Source organism: the organism of the source record quoted next (genome assembly GCF_019968985.1).
Source record: "MAG: Porospora cf. gigantea B chromosome Unknown PgB_NODE_129_length_35793_cov_118.393, whole genome shotgun sequence".
NCBI classification, from domain to species: domain Eukaryota; phylum Apicomplexa; class Conoidasida; order Eugregarinorida; family Porosporidae; genus Porospora; species Porospora cf. gigantea B.
Window position 1 is genome coordinate 21,186 of NW_027178624.1, and position 14,608 is coordinate 35,793.

General features: G+C 53.0%; 6 protein-coding genes across 12 annotated transcripts; 3 read left to right on the forward strand and 3 right to left on the reverse strand.

Annotated features, from left to right (window-relative positions):
- Positions 1-77: 77 nt before the first annotated feature.
- On the reverse strand, positions 78-2,092 carry KVP17_003915 (uncharacterized protein; the record flags this gene model as incomplete). Of its 3 annotated transcripts, XM_068521665.1 has the most annotated exons (4): positions 78-614; positions 642-1,018; positions 1,048-1,100; positions 1,167-2,092. In XM_068521665.1, the coding sequence occupies 4 exons, from the start codon at positions 2,090-2,092 to the stop codon at positions 78-80; spliced, it is 1,893 nt and encodes a 630-aa protein (XP_068378876.1). The 3 variants fall into 3 exon arrangements, with proteins under 3 accessions (XP_068378876.1, XP_068378874.1, XP_068378875.1); XM_068521663.1 differs by lacking the exons at positions 1,048-1,100; positions 1,167-2,092 and having other exon boundaries at positions 642-899; XM_068521664.1 differs by lacking the exons at positions 78-614; positions 642-1,018; positions 1,048-1,100 and having other exon boundaries at positions 1,145-2,092.
- Positions 2,093-2,286: 194 nt separating this feature from the next.
- On the reverse strand, positions 2,287-3,030 carry KVP17_003934 (uncharacterized protein; the record flags this gene model as incomplete). Its single annotated transcript, XM_068521698.1, has 1 exon — positions 2,287-3,030. One exon carries the CDS (start codon positions 3,028-3,030, stop codon positions 2,287-2,289), a length of 744 nt encoding a protein of 247 aa, XP_068378909.1.
- A 64-nt stretch (positions 3,031-3,094) lies between these two features.
- On the forward strand, positions 3,095-9,421 carry KVP17_003931 (uncharacterized protein; the record flags this gene model as incomplete). Of its 3 annotated transcripts, XM_068521694.1 has the most annotated exons (4): positions 3,095-3,169; positions 3,198-4,367; positions 4,398-8,553; positions 8,583-9,421. In XM_068521694.1, the coding sequence occupies 4 exons, from the start codon at positions 3,095-3,097 to the stop codon at positions 9,419-9,421; spliced, it is 6,240 nt and encodes a 2,079-aa protein (XP_068378905.1). The 3 variants fall into 3 exon arrangements, with proteins under 3 accessions (XP_068378905.1, XP_068378904.1, XP_068378906.1); XM_068521693.1 differs by lacking the exon at positions 3,095-3,169 and having other exon boundaries at positions 3,270-8,615; XM_068521695.1 differs by lacking the exons at positions 3,095-3,169; positions 3,198-4,367; positions 4,398-8,553 and having other exon boundaries at positions 8,672-9,421.
- A 20-nt stretch (positions 9,422-9,441) lies between these two features.
- Positions 9,442-9,969, forward strand: KVP17_003925 (uncharacterized protein; the record flags this gene model as incomplete). Its single annotated transcript, XM_068521686.1, has 1 exon — positions 9,442-9,969. One exon carries the CDS (start codon positions 9,442-9,444, stop codon positions 9,967-9,969), a length of 528 nt encoding a protein of 175 aa, XP_068378897.1.
- On the reverse strand, positions 9,970-11,031 carry KVP17_003923 (uncharacterized protein; the record flags this gene model as incomplete). Of its 2 annotated transcripts, XM_068521683.1 has the most annotated exons (2): positions 9,970-10,815; positions 10,843-11,031. In XM_068521683.1, the coding sequence occupies 2 exons, from the start codon at positions 11,029-11,031 to the stop codon at positions 9,970-9,972; spliced, it is 1,035 nt and encodes a 344-aa protein (XP_068378894.1). The 2 variants fall into 2 exon arrangements, with proteins under 2 accessions (XP_068378894.1, XP_068378893.1); XM_068521682.1 differs by having other exon boundaries at positions 9,970-11,031.
- Positions 11,032-11,621: 590 nt separating this feature from the next.
- Positions 11,622-14,608, forward strand: KVP17_003920 (uncharacterized protein; the record flags this gene model as incomplete). 2 transcript variants are annotated; one of them, XM_068521676.1, is made up of 2 exons in its annotated part: positions 11,622-11,709; positions 11,738-14,608. In XM_068521676.1, coding segments are annotated over 2 exons (2,959 nt in total), but the record flags the coding sequence as incomplete, so codon positions are not given. The 2 variants fall into 2 exon arrangements, with proteins under 2 accessions (XP_068378887.1, XP_068378886.1); XM_068521675.1 differs by having other exon boundaries at positions 11,738-14,571.

Genomic DNA, 14,608 nt, shown 5'->3' on the forward strand with positions numbered 1-14,608 from the left:
CAGGTTCATGGCCGACTTCATATAACGCTACTTGTAACTATCCAACTGCGCGTCAGTCTTCATCCTCTTTCTCTCTGTCAATCTTCATTCGACTCAGCAGCCTCGTCTTTGTCAGCTTCTTCCTCTTCGCTCTTGGGAGGGTGAATGTCGAACTCCTCTTCGAGCTGCCGGTACTTTTTTATACGACTCTTCACGCGCTCTGCGTCATCTTTGTGGAACTGCTGAAGAAGCTCGACCATCGACAGTTGATTCTGGTGATACTCCAGAAGTTTAGCCGGGTCAACGGCTTCTGCTTGCTTTTTCATCTTCGCCATTATGGACTTGGGGTCATGTTTTTCGCGGTTGGCCTCTTGCATTAGGGCTTTGGTGTCTGGTGTGGTCTGGTGAATCACAACGATGGGAACTTTCAGGTGAGAAGGATTGGGTACCTCCTTGACAATCTCCTCCTCCACGTCTTTCACTTGTTTGTCAAGTTCGTCCTCCTCTCCCTTTATTGTCCCGAGGGCCTCGTCTTCCTCTGCTTTTTTCTCGCCCTCGTCGTTAGCAGCCAAGCCGGAGTACTTCAGAGAGATGTTTATGTTGTTCTTGCCTTCTCCTTCAGCGGCGGCCAGCGCCTGTGTTCAGTGTGTCTACGAGCTCACAGCTCGCCTTTTCTTGAGCATTCCAAACTCGTTTGCCATGGCTTCGATCTTCCCTTTCAGTTCCACCATTTGCGCGTTGCTTTCGCGGAAAAGTTGCATCATTTGATCTTCGGACGAGTTAGACGGAGTGCCGGCCTTGCGTTTACCATAGTCCTTCAACGCCTCCATCGCCGCCAACTGCACTTTTTTGTCTTCTTCCGAAGCGTCGACATCACTTAGCGTCTGCGATGCCAGGTTGTCAAGCGACTTGCTGTCCATTCGGGCCAGCTGGTCAACCGTGACGCCTTGAGCATCCGCAATGGTGTTGATGAAATCCGCCGCCGAAGCGAGAGATTGTTGATCAAAGCCCGCCGTTTTCAGAATCGTGCCGAGAACCTCTGGTATCACTCGCTATCACAGCCATCACCTTTCACGATTTTGTCGACCATTGTCAGTTGACTGCTTTCGTGCAGTCGCAAGCTGAGGGCCGTTGAGAGCAGCACAAGCAACCGCATCGAAATACGTCACGGCCGACCACGCGCTAACTGATCAACGAGTAACGCCGCCCGTGCGTTGGCTCGCCTATCAGCAGGCAGCGGTGGGTCTTCTCGGTCAACCAGTTCCTGGACGGAGGAAAATATCGCTGCGGTGGACTGGTTCAACTTGCGGAGTTGGGCTCGCTTTTCTAGCAGAGGGAGTCGTGTGTGATAGATCTTAGAGTCCACCACTTGGATGGAGTCCAGCACCGCTGATCGCTTCGCGTCGTCTCGCCACTGGCGATGTAGGAATCGGCGGACAGCTTCATCGTCTACAGCGGCTATCCGAAGACCTGAGCAGGAGAAGGACAACTCTTGCTTCCCCTGGCACTTGAATCGTCGGCGCTTCAGCTCTCGTGGTTGAATGACCGTGTTGATGGATACATCAGTCAGCTCGAAGGTCCACATCCCCAGCAGATTCTTGTAGTGAACAATGCGGCCTCCGAGATTCACATGCCGAGAACGAGCAACGTCGTTTGCGACAATATGGCGTCGTAAACGTGTAGAAATAACCTCTTCGAATGCGGCCCAAATTGAGCCCTCAAAGTCTTCGTCCACGTCCATGTCACCCAACGCGAGGCCAAGAGACACTCCGCATCCGCAGTCTCGCCAAGCATTCACCCCCGAAGGTCCTGTTAAGCTTGCGATTGGCAGCTGAAAGAAGTTTCGTGGAGAGGGTTCACCGGCCATGATTTCTTTTAACCGAACCGCACCCTCCAGCAACTGCATCGGCGACTCCTCGTCGAAGTAGAACTCCAGAAGAGGGTCTTCAGGTTGTGGTACGTGTGTCTGTGATGATTCGCTGATTTCCGCTGGGCTTTCATCAAAAGCTCCCCTGCTGGCGGCGGCCTCAGTCAAATCATCCCAGGACATGTCATTCAATGACAACTCCTCCCACATGTGTGCATCAGAATTGGCTGTCGGAGCGGCCGGCATTTAATCAGTATTTTGCCAATGAGCGACGTCAACACACTTTGCGGTGCTTTCTGTTTTACGCTAACAACCTTTTCAGAACTGCAGCGGACAACAGTTTAACTAAAACCAAGCTTTTCGCAAACGTTGAGACGTTAATATGAAAGGTGATTTCTGCCCAATGCGCTGTTTGTCAAGTTATAGAATTCCGTACAGCTTCAAAAGTAGGGGTCATTGATCTCATCCTTAGCACGTAGGGTCTTTGCCGGAACTCCACCGCAAATTGAGTCGTTTGGCAGGCTACGAGTAACAACACTACCCGCCGCAACAATGCAATTCCGACCTATGGTCACACCAGGAAGGACCGTAACATTAGCACCCAACCAGCAGTCGTCATCAATAAATATTGGCTTTGCGACCTCCGCTCCGGAAGATCTCTTTCGGGGGTCGTAAGGATGTGTGGGAGTCGCCAGTGTTACTCCCGGACCGAACAACACGTTCCTCCCAATTGTGACCGGAGCCGAGTTCAGAATAGTGCACCCGTGGTTAGCGTAGAAGCCGTTCCCTACCTCAAAATTGAAGGGATAGTCTAACCAGAAAGGAGGCTCCACGAAACTATGACTGGTTCCCAAAATTTGGTTCATCAAGGCACGCCGGCTGACATCTTCATACGGGAGAGTGTTAAACTTCTGGCATAGAGTCTTAATTTCAAGTCGAGCCTGTGCTAACTTGGGATCGCCAGGGGAGTGTTCCTGCCCATCAATCATCTTCTGTTTATTATCCATCAGCGATTCAACAACGATTCGACCTGAAGACAACGAACGTATCAGCTGCCCTACGTTTTGTCCCACCAAGATTGCCAGATTACCTCCGCTCATGATTTTGACATCACACACACACACATATATGTCCGAAACTCCCTCCCCGGCGCACTCACACAAAAGCCACTCTAATCGCCCCATTGTGTACAAAACCTCAGAAGTGTTGCTAGTGCCGAAATAAATTGTCACCGAGTAATTCAGTATTATGTCGGAAGCTGTCGCGGCACTTGCAGGGCAGTTCAGGACATCAGCAGGTTCTAATCTCATTGGGCATGCACAGGTGAGTGATCTGTCCAGGAGTTAAGCAGTTAACGAGGCCGAACCTCGACGTAAGCTATGATGCGGTGTCGTTCAAGAGCTCGTTTTACGTTCTTCACCATATGTTGCTGCTACCTCTAGGGACCACCGTCATGGACGTTGTAGGGTGCTCAGACGTGTGCGGACCAAATCAAATGGCTGTGGAGGGCTTCGTCCGTGCTGTTGGAGACCTTAACAAAGGATCATACGAAGCGGCAAGAACCGTCAAGCTATCAAGTATGCCGGGCAGTGTTCAGGACTCCGTAGTGCTGGTATCACCGAAGGCTGAAGGCGACGGACACGTCTCGATGATCGTGGCAGACAAGATTGTTGTCAAGGGTTCCTTTGTCAATCTGACAGTGCTGTTTTTTGGGTTGAAGGTTTCACCCGAGACAATACGCCCTCCAATTCCACGCTCGCTCCCTGCACTCAAAACCCTGCCCCACGGATTAGATGTCGAGGCGTTGGCCAGCATTGAAGGGGCCGCGTTGTGCGAGCGTCCCTTCCTACCCGCGACTCCCAACCAAGAGCTGATCCGCCAACTGCTTGAAGCCCCGCCAAGAACCCCTCCGAGCTCCCCGATTCCAGTTGTCCAATGCATGAGCTGCGTCCCTCACCTAACCGCGGAACTCACCGCACAACTCGATCGAAGCTGCCCTGCAGGCGTGAAGTCAACCTTAGGCGACCTGCTGCTACACTCTGCTCCCCTCGACAGTCTCCTTGTAGGGCGCCTAGTTGACTTCTCCCTAGGGACTTTGGGAGAGGACTCCCATCAGTTCGAACGGTTGGGCATCCTCTTCTCGTTGCTTCAGAGCAGAGCGAACCAATGGCAGGTGCCGTGCGGTGTTGTGCGTCAGCTCATGGCACCAGTGATGCGTGTGCTGGCTTGCCGGCGTAAGAGACCTCGAAGCGAGACAGAACCGAGAATCAGCTCAAGCCCTCCGCCAAAGAAGCTGGCCTTACTATGCCTGCACTTAGTAGTGTTGTGTTTGCAGCAAGCCCGTTTCACCGAAGAACTTGTATCGAGAGATGGAAGTGAGCCTGTGTACGAGAGCCTGTGTCGAGTTCTCCAGCGAAACTCGAGCATTCAAGGTCCAATGAGGGGCGCAGTCCAAGCAGTGTTGCAGCGAGTTCGATGCTTCCTTACAGTACGCAAGCTTAGGGAGCAGATACAAGAGCCCGTGAGTCTGCATCGTGCTCATAGTACTCAGACGTTGGTCAAAAGTATGCTAGACTGCCTTTCGCATTCAAGGACTCTTCGTCAATACGGTCTACCTGTCGGATTCCATTCCTCCCTGAGAGCGGCTTGCTCAGCGCCACTCGTTCAGAATTGCTGTGCCGATATGGCAGTGTCAATGGACACAGCAGTTTTGCAGTCATTAGGGCTTCAGGTCGCCCATTCAGAGTGGTCGGACCTAGATTACTGTCAAGCCTACCTCCAAGAATCTGGTGTCGTCCAAGATCTTGTAGACGCCGCCATGGTGTCCAGCGACAAGGACCTCCTGAAGGCGACAGTCAAGCTGGTTCGGTCACTGTCTGCTTCGTTCCCACTGACATTAACCGCAGTCCCGGATCGCGAGATCCTCGTCGCCCGCTTGGATGTAGGCGTTTTCGTTGAAGCAGATTCCGTGGAGCAGTTGCAAGCGGAATTATACCTTCTGGTTGGCGTCACCGACCAGATCAAAGGGTTTACTTGTAGAGCGCTCTCCTTGGGCTCTATGAGCCATGTTGCCCTGCAGATGGCGCTGTCAAGCGAGTGGGCGCCGCTTCTGTGGTCTCGCGCGTTCTATGGAGCTGAGTTGCTCACGTTGACGGATCTTCTGAAATCCACAGTTGAAGATCTGGAGAACGAGCAAAACGAAGAAGCTGCTTTCCGTTTGAAGACTACTTGTCTGGCAGTTCTGAAGGTCTTATCTACAGTCTGGAAAGGCTCTCCTGACGTGCCCTACGTGCATCCATTAGCTCCCATCGTCCAGACGCTGCTGGGACTGCCTGAGTGGGTACTCGTAAATGTGAAGTCTTCCCTGGAGACTCTCTCGGGCCTCCTAAAGAACGACATGCTGTCAGAGGCTGTAAGGTCTGCACACCACCAAGTGTACGCTCTGGTGCATCTTGTCGTTCCCAACAGTCCTGAGCAAAGGGCGTTCTGTCGACTTTCAGTCGAGACTGTACTCAGCGGTCTCAACTTGGACACCTTGCCGACCGTGCCGTGCTCTGTCTCAGAGGATAACGATGAGTATCTACTTACACAGATGGATGCGTGGACTGATTCCGACCCGGCAAGGCGGCAACTTCTCACCAACGAATTGGTCGTGAAGTTCTGCTTATCCGCTCTATCACACCTCAAGAGGATTGCTGATGCAGAGCTCACCATCAGTACAGCGGATGACTTATCGGGCGAAATTCTGGTAGGGCGAAATCTTCCATGCTTCTTCCCCTCCGAATTTGTGCCTAGCGAAGACACAGTGGCACTCAACTCTATGCTCTTCACTCCGCCGTCGACGTTCTTAGATGCCACTGCAGGGTTTTGGAGACAGGCGCAATCTGGAGACACCAGACGGAAGCTGCTGTGTCTGGGCTCCGCGTTGGCCGCCTTAGAGACCCCCTCCTTCGCTGACGAGGCGATGAATGCCCTGTTAGTGATGAAAGGACAAGTATCTGAGTCTACTCTTCTGCCGATTCAACGCCAGCTGCTGCACTTATTGTGGGCCTTGTATGTTATCGAACCCGAGTCGAGCTCGGTCCTTCCTAGTATCCTCCCTGATGATAGCATCGTGGACCGGCAACTTCTAACCCATGTTCCGTTCGTTGGAGTTCTTGATTTTCTAGTCTTCGGATTGGTTCGCAGTGTTCTCAATCCTAAAGCTCAGGAGCTCTACCTCAGCTTCATTGATTCCCTGGTGTCGCAGTACCACTGCCTGATTCCACTAGTTTTCCAGAGGATGATGGCGTTATGCACCACATCCTGCCCGTTACGTCCCATCGCCCTCCGAATGATTCTCAAGATTTTGGAGTCGCCAGAGGCCATTCTCGTCATTCCGCCTTTCTATGGCCATCTTTGGAGGCTTATCCGCACAGACTGTGCGCCTGCCATTCTACCACAGTATCTCAGTTCTCTGGGCGAGCGTCGATTGAAGGAATCGCTTCGTGCTTCTGGTGCCTCGTTGACCCTTACCGCTCCGATGTCATTTGAGTATGACGAAGCTCGCGTTGTGTGTCTCTCGGGCGTAGGGCCTCCACCGCCGCCTCCACCACCTGCAGCAGGCGCCATTAAGGTTCCGCGCAGGCTGACACGTAAAGACTTGGAGTTGCCGTCTTGGATCGAGCAGTGGGGCAGTCCAGAAGAGTCCGGGGTCTACCTCTGTCTAGACCTGGTGCTACCGCGAGATCGGGACCTAGTGGAGGACGAGACACGAAGGCGGCTCTACCGGGAGAGGCATGGATTAAAATGCGTCACTCGGCCTGGAGAGGGTGCACTGGGGTTGATGTCGGCCAAATTCGGATCTGGGCTCCATGAAGAGTCTGTTTTCGTAACAGATACCCGTCGAAAGCAGATCTGGCCCAAGACAGGAGCTCCGTCGATGCAACCGACCGAGACTGACAGTAGAGGTCCCAGATCTATGATAAGGCTTAATCGCCAAACTGAGTACTGGGAGTCATGGTCGGAAGTCGAGAAGCTCATTCGAGGAATTGAGGCTGAAGATCTCGGAGAGGACGACCTCACTGGTACCATTAAGTCCATGCTTAGCGGCGCGTCAGTAAACATTGAAGATCTGGCATCTCTGTTGTCGTTGTGCTCCAAGCTGAGCACGTCCAGGAGGGTAGGCGACATCGCTTCGCTGATCTTGCAGAAACTGAACGCTATGTGGCATCTTCCGAGTGGTGAGTCGTTGCTGGCTCTCCTCGAAAAACAAACCAGTGAGATCTTCCGGTTACCCTGCACTGCTGAGGGCGAAGACCCCGTCTACCAAGAAGAGTCGAAGTGCTTCTGGGACACGCTGCAGTTCCTGATGAACCAGGACACACCAGCCTGTGCCGAGATCCTGAAAACCTCTGCAGCGCAGCTCACCGCGCTGGCTAGGGGTATTCAGTGTGTGAAGAGGATTTTCCTGCCGCAGTTTGGACTTTCTGGGTCCCTAGATCAGTTCGACCCCAGTGCATTTCTTGAGAGCCTGCCGCCTATTCTTTCTAGAGATGCAGTCACCCGTTCCCGCTGGATGACGGCTGTGCAGACCTTCTTGCCTCTGTTGGCAGTCATTTTCAGCTTCCTGGAGACCCATACCCACTACGTTACCCACGTCGTAAGCACCTGTACAATTCCACCGCCGCCTTTGGCATTCGGAGTTTTGAGGCTGATGTTGGAGGTGATGGCTGAAGTGGCAGAGCTAGCACATGTGAGCCTATCGCTGTACCTCTTTCTGGTTCTGGACGAATCTCGCCCAGCAGTGGCGCAACCCGTCTTTCCATTGGCCCCTCAAAGAGGGTTGGCTGGCTTCAGTGCCCAATCAGACCCGGCGTCGCTGAAGATCTTACGTTTCTTCCTCGAGACAGCCTGTCAAGTGGTCTCTAGGGGAGTCGTCGCCCCAAGCCTGGGGGAGTTTGAGGTCTGCCACCAGCTGGATGTCCAACGATCGTTCTTGGGCCTGAAACAGGCATGTAGGAGCCTTCTGCTAGGATTGAACTCCTCCTTCCGGCTTCCTCTCTTTGTGGGTCTGTTTGAGTTGACCGAGGCTTCCTTAGACGACTTCAACCTGTTCCTACGGTTCATCGCCTCCAAGCCTAAGACGCCACATCATTCAAGAAACCTCAACGTTCACTGGGCTAGCATCTGGCGATTCGAGGCGCTTCTGAAGAGGGCCCACGCTGTGCTTGCCTGGACGGGTACCCACGGAGCGGAGATCCCACCTGATATGCTGTACGTCGCGTCCATGCTTGACTGGGACGTGCTCCAATCTCAAAATATCTCCGACGACGATCTGCGTCCGCTCGTGGAAGACGTGTTGCTGGATCTCCAGTTAGCGGTTGTTATCGGCAACGCCATAGGCCTAGCCGTACCGGACCAGTGCTTTGACCTGTTGTGTCAGTGGAATTGGGACGTGCCGCCGCCGTACTCCTCAGTAGGGGACGTATACGGCGGTATGGGAGGCCCGCAGCTCGAATCCTCAGCGAATTTGGATGAGTTCGGATTTGAAGCGTTTACGGGCCTTGATACCCTAGACACCAAGACCAAGGCGTACGACGACCCCCAACTGCAGCTCGTCGTACAGGCATGTCAAGCACACCTGCGAATCTTGCAAGCCTCCTTCGGCAAATCACGTGTAGATGCCATGCCGGCCCCCTCCATCCTTCTGCCGACCGTTCTTACAGGTAAGACTACAAGAGTATATGTGACACAGGTGGTGGTGTTTTCATTAACCCCAATTCCATAATCCGGAGGCCAAGACCGGCTCTCGCCCTGCCAGACATCTTGCCTGTTATCGTGAACATGTCGACGAAGCAGGTGCCCCCTTGTGAAGCTGGAAAGCTAACAGAAGAGTACTGGTGGGAAACCTGGCTCTTGTCACCCATGGCGGCGACTTGCCTCCCCCATGAAGCTACCAACTTCACCGAGACGTTGGAGAAGCTTAAGAGCGCTGCCGGACACATGGTGGGTCCTCTGGAATCGAAGCCCAAAATGCCTGACGTTCGACATCAATTCTCCAACTCTACAAACCGTCAGTCTTTCAGCAAGCCCACTGTGGTGCATGGTCGTACGCTGAGTCGACACGTGGATGATTTCGAACCCAAGGCGGCCGTTAAGGAGCATCTGGTCCCTCACCCACCTTCACCTCAGATGCCTCATCCAGCTCATCAAATGTTACCTCATCCGGCTCACCAGCAGCCTCAACCACCTCATCAGCCTCATCAACCTCACCAGCCTCAGCCACTTCACCAGCCTCAACCACCTCACCAGCCTCAACCACCTCATCCAGCTCACCAGCCCTATCAAGCCCACCAGGCATATCCAGCAACGAGCCAGCCCCCTCCACCACCGTACCCCTCTGATCTTTCGTCAATGCCTGTCATGGACGAGCTGATTATGGCTGGCAAGGCTCTGGGGATGAACGTCCAGGCCATCCTGATGGACCCGACTTTGCTTGTAAAACCTGAGGTACTCGCTGGTTTCACAGAGCTCGTACGACAGAGACCACAGATCAAGGTACTACTTGAGAGTATGGGTGTCGATTTCAGTTAACCGAACAATTCACTGATAAAATGGCGACAGCCACAACTTTCTGCTCTCATCACCTTCTCGCCTATGATCCGCGACCACTACCAACCGTCGACGGTGAACGTGTCGACATGGAAGGCGCACGCGAGCAGGCCCAAGAGACGTGTACCGCGTTTCTCGGCCACATCCTCACACTCCCGCGTCTTACTACCGATGAGGGCACATTCATTGTGCTCTCAGAACACCCAACCATCAAGCTACCCCGAGAGATGCCAGCCCTGACAGAGAAGCCCAAAACAAGATGGCAGAAATATGCTGAAAGCAAGGGTATCAAGCTCAACAAGAAGCGCGAGAAACTGGTGTGGGACGAGGCATCGAAGTCGTGGAGGCCTAGGCATGGACGTTTCAGCACTAAGAACAATCATCAGGTGCCAATTGTGGAGCTCAAGCCCCAGGATGATGATAACCACGACCCTTTCGCCGATATGGAGAAGAAGAAGGGCAAGGTCACCCAACGGGAGAACTTCAAGCGCTACCGTAACAAGGCTGAGCGGATCCAGAAGCGCAAATAGTTACTCTTCGAGCTTAAGTCCTGTTTCGCGTTCCCACTCGTGTATCGTCTTCAATGTTCCAGACCCGTCATCCACCATTGGCGGTTGCGCGACCTCCACGATAACTTGCTTTGCTCGTTCACGGTACTGAGGCACACGCACGACCCTCTCATGCACTCGGTCGACGGGTTCCATCCGTACGACCTCCTCGTCAATTATCCGCTGCACAGGCACGGTATACGGCATCTCCACGACCTTCTCTACGAAGTAGGGAACGTCAATTTCCTTAACGACTTCTACCTCGCGATCTACGAGCTTTTCACGCTCGACAATCTTCTCGACAGGTGTGGTCTCGTACTGCGTTTGAGGGATGTCGACGTACCGGACGACTTCCACATACTGGTTGTAGGGCACGTCTATGTAAACGATCCGTTCCTTTGGCACTACCACCTCTTCAACGCGCTCAACCACCACGTATTTCGTCTCCATCCGCGGCACTTCCACAATTCTCTCAACGATTTCTTCCCGGATCTCAGGAATCTCGACGATTCGCTCACATGGCCGTTCCACATATTTTGTCACTTCTCGAGGGACTACCTTCTCTTCATACACCACCCTTGGCACCTCCACTATCTTCTTCTTGATTATTATTTTGGGGACCTCAATGATCTTCTCCTGTGTGATCACTTTGGGGACATGCACAACTTTTTCGACGTACCGGTACTCTGGAATCTCGATAATCTTCTCAACGTAGTTAGGAACCAGTACCTCAACCACCTTCTCCTCGTAGACGGTTCTCTCAACGGGCCTCACAGTCTCGACGATCTCCTCATGCCAAACGTCCTCGTAAACGGTATAGTACTCAATCTGCTTCCCACCCGTACCTTTCCTCACCTCTTCCTGATCCACCAACTCCTCTTCATCCAGCGCTTCCTCCACTTCGCACACTTCCTCCAAATACTGGCGTCTGGGATCGACAACGACACTTTTGATCTTCCGACTGGAGAAATCATTGAACTGTGGCTCCTCGCTCTCTGGCAGGCCAGTGGTGCCGTCTTGAGCCATAGAAGCGTCTAGTTTCATTTTTAGCGGAAATAGCACGTGCAAGATGTGAGATTTATCGCAAGGTGTGGTTGTGCGTTGATACTATATCATGGAGCGTTGTCACCGGCGATATCATGATATTCTGTGTTCTGGAGGCAGAAGTCCCGTATTTCACCTGAGAATATCTTTCGCCTAAGTTGGCTCGCTATCAACATATTAGTAGTCATGTGAAAGCAATAGCCTAAGCAGTTGTTTGCTGCACTATTTGTTATGTAGCATCGTCAAACGCCGGCCCGAACCGAATTATACCATACTGCTCTTTTCATTTGGCATGATGAAAGCAAACATTCATGCCAGTGACCGACGAAATCGTTGAACCGTAACGGCATCCGCGCCGTCGTGGCTGTGGTTGAATAGATCATAGAACACCTTGGCAACTTGGCGCTCCAAGGTGCTGGACGGTCGTGAACGAGGCACGAATTTCGGTTAGGGGCCAACAAAATCATAAATCAAGAGAAACCTGATACGACGCTCTATTCGTTTGCCAATGAAAACAAACACTCATGAGCTGTGAGAAAATAATTCCTTAATTCTTTAATCCGAGAAGAATTGCAATAAAAACTACGCAAATGCACATCAAAGAGTTGATTCTCCGCGGTTTCAAGACGTACAAAGATCAGACTCGGCTGCGGCTTAACAAGGGCGCCAATTGCATAGGTGGGCAGCATAAGGGTACAGCACGCAGTGGGTCTGAACGGCAGCGGGAAGTCAAATTTGCTGACGGCCATTGAGTTCCTAACAGTGGAGTCGTCCGCCTTGAAGCTGGGCCGGAAGCAGTACCTGCATGAAGGTGCATCGTCTGCAGTTTTGAGCGCAAGCGTAGAGCTGGTGTTGGACAATAGTGACCGTACTCTTGTGGCCTTCCAACGAGATGAAGTGCGGTTGAGCCGTCGAATCACCTGTAACAAGGACGAGTACGTTTTGGATTCGAAGTCCGTGTCTTCCACAGAGTTTTTGGCAGTTCTTGAATCATCCGGTTTCTCGAAGTCGAACCCGTACTACATAGTCAGGCAAGGTCAAATCGCCAACATCACATCGATGGCGGACGACGCACGTTTACGTCTTCTCAAGGAGATAGCAGGAACCCGATCCTATGACAGCAAGAGAGAAGAAGCGATAAAAACGTTGGAAGACACAAAGAGGAAGTGTGCTACCGTCACTCAGACGTTAGGAGCAATCCAAGAACGGATGGACCAACTGCAGGAACAGCAACAGGAGCTGCTAGACTTTCGCCAACTGGATCTGAAACAAAGATGCCTAGCGGCTGTTCGACATGGGAAGACTCTAGATCAAGCCCGGGCAGCGTTGTCTACTGCGAGCGTCGGCTTAGACGCGGCCCGGGCGTCGCTCAGCGACGTCCGAGTGCAGCTGGAAGCGGAGCGGACCGAGGCTGACGAGTTGAAGGAACGCCGAGAGACATGTCGTAAAGAAGTGGAGGATGCTGAGCGCGTATTGGAGAACGCCAAGCAGCAGGAGAACATCGGGAGGGGCAAGCTGAAAGCACTTCAAATCGACCTTACTCATAGGCAGGAATCTGCAGCCCGCCAGCAGCAATCTCACATGGACGCCATAAAGGAGATCGAAATGCTCACCAACACCGTTGAGAGTTTGGAAGCGGAGAAGGAGAATGATGCACCTAGGTCTTCGGGGCTGGAGAGACAGGCTGCAGAGAGTAAAGCTCGAGTAGAGTCGCTTGTCCAAGAGCGTGGCCATATTTCCACAAAGATGGCTCGTAACCAGGGCTTCAAAACGGTGGCTGAAAGAAATAAGGCACTGGAGAAGAAGGTGAAGGAGTGGGAGAGCCTTGTGAAGGCAGAGGGACAGGAGAAGAAGCAGTGCGAGAAGGACCTTGCGACCACTCGCCAGCAGATCCATTCGCTTGAGGCGGGAATACTGGAAGCGGACCACCAGCGCCAACAGACGACAGACACGTGTTCCCTCCTAAAACAGGAGAACAATGACGCCAGCGTCGAGCTTCGAGACCTCACTCGACAATTGGATGAACTCGAACGGAAGGTCCATCACTCGCGGAGTGATCGAGGCAAGAAGGAGGAGGATGTCAGCCTTTGTCAGCGTGCCGCAGACAAAACGCTTAGCGGCCCCAATATGCGGGCCCTGAGGGTCGTGGACGCACTCGTAAGCCGGGAGAAGTTGCAGAAGGTTGTGTTTGGAACCCTAGCTGAAGTTATAACGGTGGAACCTGGACTGGAGACTGCTGTAGAGGTGGTTGGTGGATCCCAGATGAGCAACCTCGTGGTCAGCGATTACCATGTCGCTCGCAAGCTGACAGATGAGGTGTCAAAGTCTGGCGTTGGTCGACTGACGGTGGCTCCCTTGGCCCAACTGCGTGATCGGCGCCATGTAGTGCGTCAGCCTAAGACAGGCCGTCTGCTTATGGACTTCATCCATTGCACAGACGAGGTTAAACCGGCCGTAGAGCAGGTATTCGGGTCCTACGTCGTGGTGGAGTCTCTTGACGAGGGGCGGGAGCTTCGCCATCAGGGGTTCAACACCATCACTGTTGATGGAGACTCTGTTGACAAGAGAGGCGTTTTGTCAGGTGGATATCGGGCCGCTAGCGACGTGGTTTGCAAACATGCTGCAGTCTCTCGCGCCAGAGAAGAGTTTCGACGATCGGACGACCTGGTTCAGCGACTCAAATCCTCATTGGAACAGACGAAGGCTGCTGTCCATAAGGCAGAGATTCACTCCGGAGACGTTTTGAAGCGCAAGAAGGAAGCGGGGGCCCACCACGACAAAGTCGTCTCTCTGCTGAGCAAGCTGCGCTCTGAGTTAGACTCCTCCAAGCTACGATTGACCACTTTGGAGGCGACATGCATGCATCTGGAATGTGAGATTGCTGGGCACCAGAATGAAATCCAAGTTCTACGTCGTGAGAGCCTGAGCACCGCTTTGAACGAGCTTTCCGAAGCTGAAATGGTTCGTCTGAACCAAATAGACTCGGAACTTCCTCAACTGCAGAAGCTGCATAGGAAACTGTCGAAGGACATTTCGAAGCTGAAGCAATCTTATGAGGCCAGAGATGTCCGAATTCTCAACGCAAAGGACACCATTACCGAGCTGCAAGAGACTCTAAGGGATGCGGAGGTTGACGATTTGGTCAGTGCAGCTGAGGACCTCGAAAGAGACTTCCAGGCTAGGCAAGCGGAGCTGGAATCGTTTCTGTTGTCACGAAAGGAGGCTGCGAAGGCTGTGGCCAACGCCAAGCGCAAGGTGCATGAGTCCACATCGAGGTTAAACGAACTCGACGAATCCGTCAGTGAGCTTTCTTTGGAGCTGGCGGCAGAGCAGACTCGATGTCACAAGATCGAAGCTGACGTGGAGTCCGAGACTACGCGAGTCGAGGCCTTGACGCAAGAGGAAGTGCCTCTTCCGGGTGACGACGAGGTTGCAAGTCTTGTGGAAGAGTATCGCAGTTTAACTTTGCCCAGGCTAGCACGTGTCACTGCTGATTTAAACAAGATGGCCGAGAACTTTACTGGTATCAACCAGAAGGCAGTAGACCAGTACTCAGCATTCGTCCACCAACTGAAAG